Raw genomic sequence first — 14279 nt, forward strand, 5'->3', positions numbered from 1 at the left:
CCTCCCCTAGGAGCCTGCCTCTTTCTCTCCCACTCCCCCTGCTTGTGTTCCCTCTCTCGCTGGCTATCTCTCTCTCTGTAAAATAAATAAATAAAACCTTTAACAACAAAAAAAAAGATATGGCCTGCCTCTAGACACACAGGGAAAGGGGAAAGTGAAGGTTCCTAAGTAGCAGTGACTCTACTCCATTTTTTTAAGGTGTTCATTTTTAGAATAAAAATTCCGGAGCATAAAAAAAAATTGTACTTTATTATTTTACCTTTTGCTAACCGTAAAATGATTTCTAGAGTCAGGCACTATTTCTATTGATTTTTGCCTTGACAGTGCACAGTCTCTGCTTATGGTTATATCTTAGGGATGCTGTAAGTGAATTCAGTGCCAAGAATTATATCCAAAGGTTAACATCTGTTTTTGCAACTTGGATTTATTTTCTCAGAGCACTGTTATAATGAAAGTTTGGATTGTCAGGTCACTCACAAAACTCTACTTATATCAGAATGTGCATTCAATATAGGATCAACAATGTATCCTAAGTACAATAAAAAAAACAGTTTTCTCTGGAAAATGCATTCAAAGTTCTAACCCAGATGCCATTAGTTTATAGCCCCTTTTGATGGGGCGCTCTTCCTGTCAAAACTAAAATGAGAGCAAGAGAGGTTAGATTCCAGGAGTTTAGCAATTTGTCAAGTCCCCATAACTGCAATAGACAGCCTCTCTCTATGTCAGTGATTCCTCCGAGGTCCAGAAGAACAAAGGCACAAAGGACAATCTGATCCATTTTGTCTTTCCCACAGTGTCAAACTCTGCAGTGTGGATAGCTTGTAAATAAGTCACTTTACAATTAAGCTCTGTGGTCAATGAAACAGGAAAAGCAAACAGATCATTAGGACAGAACAATTAAAAGAAAACTTAGCATAACGTAGTTATGTCTTGCAGGGTTAGGGAGGGCCTTCTTTAAAAATACATCAAAAGCGAAAACAGTAAGGAACAAGAATGATCACTTTGATTATATCATATTTTAAAATTTCTGCACTAGAAAAGACATCACAGACAGTTCTAAAATGAGCAATGGACTGTGAAAAACTATTTGTAATCCAACAGCAAAGGACTAATGTTCAGAATAGAAAATAAACTATGGGGGCACCTGGGTGGCACAGCGGTTAAGCGTCTGCCTTCGGCTCAGGGCGTGATCCCGGCGTTATGGGATCGAGCCCCACATCAGGCTCCTCCGCTATGAGCCTGCTTCTTCCTCTCCCACTCCCTCTGCTTGTGTTCCCTCTCCCGCGGGCTGTCTCTCTCTGTCTAATAAATAAATAAATCTTTAAAAAAAAAAAAAGAAAATAAACTATGAATCCATACAAAAATGACAAAGTAACCCAACAAATGAATGGACAAAAAAATCGAAATAGGCAAGTCACAAAAGAAGATATAAAAATGGCCGTTATGCCTATGAAATGGTACTCAATCTCATTAGCTATCAGCGAAATGCAAATTAAAGCAACAAGAAAACATGACCAGCACACTATTCAACGGCAGGTGGAGCTATAAATTGATACAGCCATCTTGGAGAAGCACCAGGGGTGTGCATTAAAGATAAAAATGTACATCTTGGTTTCCAACATTGGTTTTTCTAGAGAAATGATTGTGTAAAATACTCAAGGAGGCTTATATAAGAACATTCTTTAGAGGCGTGTTTGTGATAGTGAAAAATTGGAGACAACCTAAATATACATTCACAGGGGAATACCAATATAAATGGAGCTATTTTCATAGTGTGGAACATCATGAAACCATTAAAAGGAATTAGCCGGATCTATATGTATCGACATGAATAGAGCTCTAAGACATACTGTTGAGTGAAAAACCAAAGTTGTAGAACAACATGTGGAGTGTGATACCTTTTATGTTACAGTCCACAGTGTCTGTGAATATACAGAAGACATAGGGAAAGAGACACATCAGACAGTGATTACCTGGGGGGCTAAGGTGGTAGGGTAGAAGTAATCAAATATCATTACTTATTTAAATTTTTAAAAGGCAAATGTGTTTACATATTACACAAGTAAAAACTAATAATGCAAAACAATTGTTTTAAGTCACTGAGCTCAGATCAGGACAACTACTAAAGTGATACGCACTTCCCTGATACGAAGTACTACCTCGTGTTTTATTTTACTTGAACAGTTATAGGAGAGAGGCTTGCTTTCTTCCTCTATTCCGTAGTTTCAGTTTATAATCTATCTCTTAACGAAATTAGATTTCTACTAATTGATCCTTTAATCTTTAATCATTATTGTGATAAGATTGGGAGTCCTTCAGTTTTTCTCGGAAAATAATTTCATTCAGACTATGTAGAGGTATGCCTTGCTCTTTCCTCTTGTATTAGAAAACCCTAATGCTTCACTAGCCGCGTTAACTTACCTTTTTCCTCATTCCTTTTGCCTTTGATCTTTTTTCCTTTCCGTTATTTAGCAGATGCAGGGTGTGCATGCACCTACGCTTTAACTGTTATCCCCTCATATATAATGGAGACTGCGTTGTGCTTGGAGCTCATTGGCAAAGTGATTGAGGGAGGGGGAGAGGGGGCCATTGCTTGTTCAGAACACTGAGAGGCCGAATGTAGGAAATCTACCAACGTGGTGAATGAAAAAAAGCCTTTGCTGTGTTCTTTCCATGTCAGAACCATCCTTATTTCCCAGAGGTAGAGAGTTCTTTGCCCTTATAAATTTATATGGATTGACTCATACTAGCAATGATATATATATCATTGCTCTGTGTGTGTGTGTGTGTGTGTGTGTGTGTGTGTACGTACATAAACTACGTACGTACAAACACAGTCAAGCATTAGCAGTTGGCTTAGATGGGTTTCAGACGTGCTAGGGCACGTCCCAAAAAGGAAGCTGCAACATTGGATGTAAGTGTCCTTTTTGAGGTACTGCTCTCTGTACATAAAAGTCACTGGGTCACAACGCTGGTGTCACAGAGGGAGGAATCTCCTCTGAGAGGTTACTTTGCATGTGAAGGAACTGGAGACATTTCTAATATTTAGCACATATTATCCAAAAAGTGTAACAATTACCACTGTTAGGAAGATTGGGTCCACTTTCGCTGTCCCCAGCAGCCAGGGGCCTTGCAGGGTGGAGAAGAGTAGGAAACTATCACTTTGCTGGAAGATGTTCTTTTAGCTGAAGACTGAACAGATTTGGAGGTCTCCAAGAGGAGGTAAGCTTTAGGGTATGAATGACTGAATTTTCCCCCTTTCTAAGAGGTGCCAGTTTTGCTGGGCAAGAGTATGAGTTGGAGGTAGAGGAAGTGGTTGTCAACTTTCCCAAACTCTAGAAGTTGTGATCAGTTGGCAAAAGCTGCGCCACTTGGGTGCCTGGGTGGCTCAGTCAGTTAAGCATCTGCCTTCGGCTCAGGTCATGAGCCCCATGTCGGGCTCCCTACTCAGCGGGGAGCCTGCTTCTCCCTCTGCCTGCAGCTCCCCCTGCTTGTGTGCGTGCTCTCTCTCGTCTCTTTCTCTCACTAACAAATAAATAAATAAAATCTTAAAACTGAAACAAAGCAGAACTGCACCACTCAAGCTCCATGCTTTCACACCATGGGCAGAATGGTTGGAGTGTGCTTTCTCATTGCTGGTTCTCATTTTTAAAGCAGAAGTTTAAAACAGTGCAATCCTCTCTTTCCTAGGGTTTTGCTTTAAACCCCTGAAGACATGAAGAGAGAAAGCTGCATGTGACCACTGAGTCAGGGTGATGTCCAGCTTCAGACTGAGGTTGTGAAGAAGGGGCTTTTTGGTGTGGTCATGAATGCCAAGCCAGCTGGGAGGAACCCTGTAATCAGAAAGCTCAAGAAAGACTGGGGGCCCAGCCCCAGTTAGGGCACTTCTCCTACCCTGCTGTCTAGGGCCACCTGGCTTCCTTGAAAACAGTGCAATTTGGGATTGTCAATGCTATCACACTTTCTCAAATTACCAGACTGTCTTAGTAAAGCGAAACAAAACCAAGCACATATTATATATATGTATATATCTATTAAAAACCAGGTATTGAAATCGGTTTAAAGAAGCTTATTAAAGAAAACAGGCTGGGTAATGAAAATTAGTCCTATTTTTTAAAAGAGTGATGTAACTAGAATAAGATCCTAAGCTACTCTGGGGCAGCTCTGCCTGGTATCTGGTACCACTCCTGCAGGCATTTGGCTGGAGAGGGCTGTATTGTCTTCTTGGAAGCCTTATGCCACTTAAAGGAAACAGCAACTGTGGTCACTGGTGTTAATGATGTGGCCACCAGAGCATGGAGCCTAGAATTATCATCTATCTGTCATCTTTCTCTCATAGGGAGAGCAATGGCAGCCACAGCTTGCCCTTGACGTTTCTGGGACTCAAGAAGACAGGAAAGAGCAACACTTATTTCTCAATATCCAGAGGGAAATTACAAAATTTCAGTGGCATGATAGATGCTTAAGTACTTAATGCAAGAAATTCTTCCCTAGTAGAATCTACCCATAACCAGGGTGGGGATAAATTTCTGCCTGAGGGTTAATAGTAGAGACACAAAGTCCCCTCTCATGGTAGGAACCCCAAAATGTGCTCCATCCCCTCCCTGAACCTTTATGATAGGAAGCACTGGTTAAGAAAAGCTGTTCCTCCTACCCTAACAGGTGCAATGGCCAACTGTTCCTTGAGAGGGCAGGCTCACCTCATTGTCCTGGTGATTAATCTCGCTCAGATTGGACTGTTGCACCAAGACTGTTAGGAGCCTGTGAAGAAAAATAGAAGAGGCTCGTAAGAACAGAATCTGTATGGAAACATAACGTTAGAAAGATAGTCCACTGAAAGCCTCCAAATGAAGATAGGCCCTTTCCGTTTATCTAGGGGAAAGAGCCCTAGAGAAGAAGACAGTGTGATCCCTGAGAAGGCACCTGGGGGGATTCCTCTGTCTCTTCTCTTCCAACCTCCTCTCCACCTCAGTGCCTCGGGTGGGGGTGGGGCACAAAGGGAATGGAGAAAGTGAGTCTTTGGGCACATCTTATTCACCAGACCTGTGTACCTATGTGTGCACTTGAAGAACTAAAGTCCTCTAGTACTTGTTCTTTATTCTTTTACATAACCGTATAGACTGCTTTCAAATTGCTTCACACTCAGTATGTGGGTCATGCCTTTTAAATGTATAGATTATTAGGAGACAGTCAGCATTTACAACTTTGCTTATTTTTTGTAAAACATGCAAATATCTAAGCATGAAATGACACTAATCAGTGTAAAACAACTATCAGTGATTCTCAAGTTCAAGTTCTTATCTCACTTAGGTCCCACACTTGGTTGACAGCGGTTAACACTGTTAAAGAGAAGTGGCTGAGTATAGTGGTTAGGGACCCAGAATCTGGAGCCAGACTGTGTGGGTTCACATCCCAGCCCTGCTACTGACCAGCTTTGTGACCATAGGCAAGTACCTTACCCTCTCTGTGCCTAAGCTTCCTCATCTGTAAAATGGGGGTAATAAAAAGTGCCTACTTTATAGCTCAGTGTGAGGATTAAATGAGTTAATGCATACAGCATTTATAGCATGCCTGGAACACAGCAAGTGTTATTTCTAGTACACTTAACCCTAGAAAGTTTTTGGTTTTTTTTTTTAAGGATTTTATTTATTTGAGAGAGTGAGCGAGAGAGAGCTGAGCGGTGGGGGGGGGGGGGGGTAGGCAGAGGGAGAAAAAGATCCCCCTGCTGAGCAAGGAGCCCGATGCAGGCCTTGATCCTAGGACCCTGGGATCATGACCTGAGTTGAAGGCAGATGCTTATCCGACTGAGGCACCCAGGCAACCCTAGAAGTTTTAACCCTGGCTCCATCTCAGAATCTCCAGGGGAAATTTTTTAAAACCACAAATACCTGGATTCTATATTCAGGGTTTCTGACTCAGTAGGTCTGGAGAGAAGCTCAGCTTTCACAGTTTAAAAGGCCTGTTCAGGAAATTCTGGTAAACAGGTCTGAAAACCACTGAGAAAGATACTGAAAAAAGTAATCAATCATTGCTATGAACTGAATTGTGTCTCCCCCCACAACCTCCACATTCATAGGGCTCTGACCTCCAGTGCCTCAGAATGTGACTGTATTTGGAGACTGAGCCTTTAAACAGGTAATTAAGTTTAAATGAAGCCATTAGGGCAGGCCCTAATCCAATTTGACTGATGTTCTTAGAAGAAGAGATTAGGGCCCATAAAAACACACCAGGCACAGGGGCTCACAGAGGAAAGACCATGTAAAAAGGCAGCAAGAGGGTGATTATCTGCAAGCCAAGGACAGAAGACTCAGAGGAAACCAACACTGCTGGCACCTTGCTTGTGAACTTCCAGCCTCCAGAAATCTGAAAAAATGAATTTTTGTTGCTTAAGCCATCCAGTCTGTGCTCTTCTGTTACCGCAGCCCTAGCAAACTAATATACCCAATCAAGATGATAAAGGATTGTCTACGGGGAGATGGTGAAGGAAATTAGTTTTGGAAGAATTATTTGAAAAAATGAAATGGTTTAGCCTTTCCCCCAGTCGGATTTTCATTGTCTCTCAGCTTAGATGACATGTAGTCCTGAGGGTTAAATTGCTACCGACAACAGAAGAAAAGAAGATGGGACCGATCATGTTGCATTAGTGGTAACTGTAACACAAAGAGAGCTTAACTAGGGATGCCCTTCTGGTTATTTGCTGTGGAGGTGAAATAACCAGGAAGCGTAAGGTTTAAATCTAGTCTTATCACTGTCTTTTGGGGAAGCAGGATAATGCTGTGATTTAATTCTGCCCTCACCACTGCATAACCTCTCTGAGCTTCCGTATCCTCACGTTAATTATGGCGATAACAGCATGGAAACAGATGGAAAGGACTGAATACCATAACAGGAATAAAACTCCTAGTACACAGACTTGAATAGTGGCTCTGAATGCAAGCTTTCTGAATTCTAAAATTCCTCCATCTAGTGGGAAGAGGCTATAAAATAATTGGACTTTTGGATAATGCTGTTTTTATCTTTGTAATTACATTTCACTATTGGATATATTTTCCCTTATAGTTGCTTTATAAGGCTGAAGGGCAACTGGCAACTGACTCTCTTCTCTAGATCTCCTTACTGGCCATTGTTTAATCTCTAGGGCTCATTTGGTTTGAAGTGTGGGGGGAGAGTGGAGGGAAAAGCCAGAGGTCAGCTGTGGTCCAATCTGGCTATCCTCGGCTAACCCTGAGCAGACTGAGATCATACGTAGCCAGATAGCATCTTCTGGGGCTGCTCCAGAGCAGTGATCACACCGAAGGAAGTCAGGCTCTGACCAGATGGGAATGAGGGAGGGGAGAGCAAGACCTCTTGTCACATCCTGGGGATGCCTCTAAAAGGTCACAGGATGAATCCTGTACCTGGCTATTTCTCTATTTGCTTCTCAAATCCATTTGCTACCCTGCAATGTTCTGCTCTGAGGTTGACCTGCAATGTCTTTATTGTGCAGACTCTCTTGCCCTCTGACTTCTTTCTGGGTTTGGCAAGGAGAATTGGCAGGGGAGAGGAGGGAAGCCACTTCCTTTTCTGACCATGACTTTTTTTCCTTTACCAAAGGCCATGGCTCCTGCAAGGTGGATCCTCTTCTACAGCGAGAGCTCTCAGCAAGTCCCAATAACAGCTCCCTTCTTTGCCCCTCTGGCCTAGGGGTAGAACAATTTCCTGTTTGAGGGAGGGGAGGTAGAAGTGGGGAATTTTGTCACCATCTCTTGTTAGTTAATTTTCAATAGTCTTCCACGAAGCTTTCTACAGTTAGCTTCTATTATTCCACGACTTCCTTCTTATGACCCTGATCGATACATGCCAATTTATATTGCTTGATTCCGTTTGATTCCTAAGTGCCTCAGATTCATTGATCTTCAAAGATGGACACAAATTTACAGATAAGTATGCTCTCTCTTTTTTTGCGCAAGCAAATGACTTGAGCCACTACCTTACTTGCAGGGCTATCATGCATTGCCTTGGTGGTGATCCAGACTAGACTAGAAAGCAGGTGTTTGGTTTCCAGCCTGGAGCTTCATGCTATTCCCTGGTAGAGGGGTAATCTGCCAGATGCTGGTCCCACATCTGTCTTAACTACCAGAGGATTTGCAGACCTCTTAGTTTTGTTTTCTCAGAGCCCTCGTTCTGTGCTAAGATGGCTCAGGAGTATTTTCCCCATAACCCCTAGCCTAGTCTCCTATTAGCACCAGCTCTGTCCTGTTCTCAACTCCCTAGGAAGGAACACAAAGCCTACCTTATCCCATGTAGCAGGACAGCAGGCACAGATGCCCAGCAGGAGCATTCCCAGACAGACAGTGTAGTGAGTGGTAAGACAACAGATGCTGGGGCCAAACTGCCTCCATTAGAATCCCTTCTCCATTACTAGCCAGCCAGGAAATTTAGGCAAGCTAGGAAACTCTCAGTGCCCATATTTTCTTTTCTTTGAAATAGAAATAATAATAACATCTACTTCTTAAAGATCTGTTGTGATTTTAAATACGTCAATACATACAAAGTACTTAGAATGACATTAAATGCTACAATAACTTCTCTACAATTTAATATTTTTTTTTTAGAAAGAGGGAGAGGGTGGGGGGTGGGCAGAGGGAGGGGGAATGGAGAGGGAGGGAGGGAATCTCAAGCAGGCTCCATGCCCAGCACAGAGCCTGATGTGAGTCTCAATCTCATGACCCTGAGATCATGATCTGAGCCAAAACCAAGAGTCGGACTCTTAACTAACTGAGCCACCCAGGCACCCATAATTTAATAATTTCTTAAAATTTCCTACTCTTTATGTTTGGGGATCCCCTGATCTCCATGTGGTGATTGGCAGGCCAGAGAGAGATCAGCTAGATGTATGTTAGGGGCGGGGCAGCTTATTTCTGTTGGCTACTCTGTTTTGCTGGCCCCTTGGGCTCACAGCCTGGATCTGGCCAGCACAGTGATGGCTGGGGAAAAGGGTCCCTAAGCTAGCTGTCTGTCCTCCTATCCCTAAAGCTGCCAATGTGAGAGTATCCTGTAGTATAACACCCATCCACAGGTTAGAATACATCACCTGGTAACTAGAGAACAGGACCCCAAAGAAATAATTTCCTTCCTCCCTCTGTCTGTCATCAAGAGCCATGAAAATAGGCAGAGCTGCTGGCCCTCCGGCAGGCAAAAAAAAAAAAAAAAAAAAAAAAAAAAAAAAATCTGCCAGTAACCATGGAGACCATGAAAAAGACTTTCAGAGAGCCCTGTGGCTGCTTTCAGAAGAAACTGTTGCTCGCCTTCCAATGCTAGCATGTGCAGTGTTGTACAAACACAACTCCTTTCTCTTTGGAGCATCATCTTAAGGATCATGCCCCCTCTTTCACACGGGCGCCCTCTGAATGTCCAAGCCAAGGAAGCAAGGAAAGCCATGGGGAGCTGAAAGGGAGAAAACGTGGACCTGCTGAGAAGCTGAGGGTTCAAAGCAGGAAAGGGAACTGTGAGATAAAACCTGCACTCCTTTGCTTTTGTCCACCAACTTGCTTTTGTGTTCATAATTATAAATCCCTTATTCCTGCATCAGCTTAAATCCCTACTGAGCTGCAGCTTAGCTACGGCTGTGTATTGGAACTGGCTGGTTTGTTCGTGAGTTGTTTTCATCACAGAATCTTGCTGGTGGTAAAGGGCTAACTGACTTGTCCCCTTGGCTTGTTTATAAGCAGCTACAGTCTGAGGCTTCACTCTAAATAACCTCCAGCTGAGCAATGAGTAGAAGGAGCAGCTATTTGGAAATCTAAGGGTTAGCAGATTTTAAAATGAGTATGAATACCTGAGTACAAGGACACAATGTGGCCCATACATATGTTTATGATCAGGGGACAAGAAGAGATGAATGTGCACTAGCAAGATAGGGAAGTGAGTTTCAGAGGAGCTGAATGGTTAGATTCTAAAGTCTAGCAACAGTCTTGTAGGGGCCAAGGGTAGGCCACCCCAAGATGGTCCACTTTCGCATGGACCTTACTTTGAGTTAAAAGCAATCAAAACTCAGCAGATTCAGGAAAAGCTCTTTAGCTCCCCTTCAACTGCCTGCATCTACTGGGAAGAGAGCTATTAACAGAGATTCCCTTTTACTTAAGAAACTTACCTGTCTAATAGGGCTATCTTTGTTTTCCAAACATCTCCTCTCACCTTCCTTCTAATGGCCTTCCTCCCCTTTGTATGTTCAGACCCCAACCCTTCTTCTTAGATAAGCCTCATGTTGCTTGACTGTCTCTGGAATTTCCATGTCTGCGTGGATTCCCAGGACATATGCTACCAAATTTCAGTTTTTCCTGTGAATCTATCTCATGTTAATTAGATGTGAGTGGATGTTTAGTCCAGCTAGAAGAACTGTGAGGGGTAGAGGAAACTCCTCCTGCCCAACACATCTGTATGTGTGGATGTATTTTTTGTGGACCTGTGTATGCCAGGGTAAAGAAGACGGGGGTGAGAGGTGGTGAGGTGGCAGTAGCAGCAGGGATTTGTTCTTTAACATTGATCTGTGGTATTTATTTCTATCTACCTTCCATCATGATCATCACTACTATCCTCATTATCACCAACACTTACTGAATACTGATGATTAACAGTGTTCGGTGCTTTTCACATGTTTTCTCATTTACTTCTGCCTATTTACTAAGAGGTAGATACTGTATTATTCATACTTTCTAGGAAAGAAAGCTAGCTGAGCCTTGATAAGTTAATATGGTCATTAAAAGATGGGCCAGATTAAACCCAATCAGTCTGACTCCAGAGACTGCACACCTGGCCACCCTGTACCTCAATCCAAACAGGATTTTAGGTGGTTTTCAGATACATATAGTAAAACAAGATTACAAGTGAAGAAACTAGACAAAGAAAAGAAGGGCAGGATAAAGAAGATGCAGTTATGGTCCTACATATGTGCCAAAGCTGGAACACAAATTGGGCTTTGGGTTTTTTAAACATACGGAGAGAAAAACATAATCATAAGTCACAGCGTCCATACAGTAAAAATAAATAATTTACAGGAGAAGCACAGCAATTCCTCCTTTAGTAGAATTTTTTTTTTTGTGGTTTCTCATTTTTTAAATGCTGTGACAAAGTATTTCCTGACAATGAGACAATAAGGAGTTTTGTAAAGCCTCTTAAGGGAGGGCTTAATGACAGAATGTGGCCATTAAAATACATTCTATAGGATCCACAGCAGTGGATCCTAGGAGCATAGCAGGCCCCCTGGGCAGGTTACTTATCCTCACACAGGCACTAGGTAATAAATTATCTTCTTAGCGCCTCAGCTTCCTTATCTACAAAATGGGGATAGAAATACCTATCACATAAAGGTGTGGTTAAGATTAGATGAGATAATACATGGAAAGCACTCAGAATTTTGCTCAGAACATGGTAAATAATCAATGCTGTGTGTCCTCCTTTTCCTCATCATTGTAAATGCAGATCTATATACTTTAGTGGTTAGCCAAACCAGCCTAAAGTTGTATCCACTTAGGAAAATTAAGCAAACAGGTTTACATGGCCTAATGGAAGGTCAATCCTTCTGCATTATGTCTGTAGGATTAGGAAGTACCCACAAGCCAATTTTTTTTTTTTCAGAAAACAATTACAATTTCATGCTGACATACAAACAAATGGAAGAAAGAAGGCCAACTTTTGTGCCAGAGAGCATGGCTTGGCTACTTTCTGCTTAAAACACTGAATGCAGATGCTATCAAACACTGCCACGGCTGTAACTTTTCTCATAAAACAATGATAAAATATCTCATTTTAAGCGATGTAACTTCACAGGGAATTCTTTAAGGCAAGCTAGTTTCTAAATGTTTTCTAGGTAACAAAGCCAGTTGCTTTGCTTTATGGGTTACTGAGGTTTAACCCAATTCATTTTTGGAGAATATTTTCCAGAAATGATATTTTGGTTTTGGAATAGTTAATCTTAACCTTTGGATATTCCTAGTTATCACAGTGGTATTATCATAACTAAAGCAGGATTTTATCTTCCAGAATCAGCTAAGTGACCATTTAGGACAATAAAACTATATCATCAGCACAGAGAAGGATGTTTATTTTTCTGGCTTCAGCTCTTCCGAAGGTGGTGGCTGGGTCATTAGGTATAATTTCAAGAGAAGGGGAAACCACAACTCTGTGTTATCTCAGTTATAGTGATGCAATGTAAATCCTAGAGAGTCTAGGGCCACTGCTGGGCATAATAAGAAATAGACTAATATGTCCACAATAGAGAAAGTACAGTTGGATTGGTTTTCAATTTATTACTGAAGTGATTTGAGATGATGAGCCTAATCAACTGACCAAATTGACTTTGAGTGTGATTTTGACTGACAAGTCTTGGTTCACCCCTCAGATGCAATGGCATGATGACAGAGAGAGCTTTTCACCAAAATTTATGATCCTCTTTCTTGGACTGGAGTCATTGCCAGGAGGTGGATTCTGGTCTATATTCCCAAGTGCTCCTTATATCCAGGTGTGGTATAGGACCAGTAGGGTAGTTGACTAGTCTTTATTAAAAGAATGTGAGCAGAAGTGAACTGTATCAAAGACTGATATTTTAAAGAAATAAGGGGGGGGCATCTCATTACTCTTTCCCCATTCCCAGGCTGAACAAAGAGGATTCTTTGATCTTAGAGGTTGGTGGAGCCACAAGATGGAAGAAACTTAGATCCCTGAGTTACCATGTGGAGGGGAGCCACCCCCAGCCCAGGAACACCTACATTGGACAAAGCTCATCCTGCATTAAAACACGGAAGCTTTGGGTTTAATGGGTTACAAAAGCTATAATCACCATAAGAAAAGCTGTCATTTATCTTCCCAGAATCAGGCAGATTTTGAAATGACCGCTGGGTGAGGCAGGTAGAACCACGTAGAGCCAATCAAGGCAGAATAGTCTTAAAGGTACATTTTAAAAAATATATTTTTAAAGATTATTCTTGGGAAAACAGTGTGATTTTGTGACTAAGTATTTCTGTGTGCTGTCCAGAAATATCACTCTTTTTCCCAATTCATCAAAAAGTAGTCATCCCTTTATGATGTCTATTGATTGCTAGCTCTGAGCTTGCTGTTTTTTCTCTAAACTTCCTTGTTTTGTTGGGCTTTGAGTAAATTCTAGCTTTTTTTATTATTCCTGGATATAATCCAATGATAACAAGAGGCAATGCTTGCTTGGGAATAGTTCTGGAATTTCCCCAAACCCTTTTAGTGTAAAACAGAATGAAATGAAGAAATCCTGTTACCTCTCAACCTTGGTCTCATGAACCCCCAGAGAGCATTAGTTTCAGTTCTAGACACAGGATCTAGAGGATGAGGCTCCCAGAATGCCCCCCTGAGGTGTCAGCCTGCATGCCTAGCTCTGGGAAATGCTAAATTCCTGTTAGAGGCATGTTCTGTGCTACAGAGGTTAAGGAAGTGCCCAGAATGTTGTTGATTCCACAGAGGGAAATGCTGTTATTAGGTGCTCCAAGGGGCTTTTGAAAGATTGTAGACTGAGGCCTTTTAGACACAGAGGATTGGGGAAGCTGTACTCAGTCTGGACAAAACTTTTTCCTTTGTTGCTCAACTGTCTTACAAAAATTTGACCCTCTTGATCATCCAACTTGCTTGAGTATATTTCTTCATATAGCTCCCAGCAGCTCAGAGGCCTGGTTTTCTTTCTAACCCACTTGTTTCCCTGTCTCACTCTACTTTGCTGGGTCCCTTGCCTCCTGCAGACTCATAAATGTTGCCATGACTCTGGGGCACCTGGATGGCTCAGTCAGTTAAGTGTCTGACTCTTAATTTCGGCTCAGGTCATGATCTCAGGGTCCTGGAATGAGCCCCTCCTCAGCTCTGCACTGAGTGGGGAGTCTCCTTTGGGGTTCTCTCCTTCTCCCTCTGCCCCTCCCCCTGCTCACTTTCTCTCTCTCTAAAATAAATAATAAATCTTAAAAAAAAAATGTTGGCATGACTCTGACTTAAGACATTAATCTTTATGCCCAGTCAGGGCTTTTCCACTCCCCTCCCCACTACTTGAAATGATCCTATTTATTTTGAAATTACCCTATTTATGTTTACTAGTGTGCCACCTAGCTCCTTCACTAGAATGTAAGCTCTGTGAGGTCAGAGACACTGTTGTGCTTACTGGGAACCCCTAGGGCATAGAATAGCACTTAGTTCATGATAAGCACTCAACAGTTATTGAATCAATAACTGCCTGATTGAATGAATGAATATATGAATTCAGATAATGAAAAACAGCATTTAAATCAGAG

At 42.0% G+C, this 14279-nt stretch overlaps 1 protein-coding gene across 2 annotated transcripts in view; it reads right to left on the reverse strand.

Annotated features, from left to right (window-relative positions):
• The window catches only part of ANKRD55 (ankyrin repeat domain 55), a 369279-nt gene that overhangs the window by 33627 nt on the left and 321373 nt on the right, over window positions 1–14279 (reverse strand). For both annotated transcript variants that reach the window (XM_057307266.1, XM_057307265.1), the window contains one exon: window positions 4701–4761. In XM_057307266.1, the coding sequence (XP_057163249.1) occupies window positions 4701–4761 (61 nt within the window). The remainder of the gene's footprint in view (window positions 1–4700; window positions 4762–14279) is intronic.

This window comes from Ursus arctos, unplaced genomic scaffold, assembly GCF_023065955.2.
Source record: "Ursus arctos isolate Adak ecotype North America unplaced genomic scaffold, UrsArc2.0 scaffold_5, whole genome shotgun sequence".
NCBI lineage: Eukaryota > Metazoa > Chordata > Mammalia > Carnivora > Ursidae > Ursus > Ursus arctos.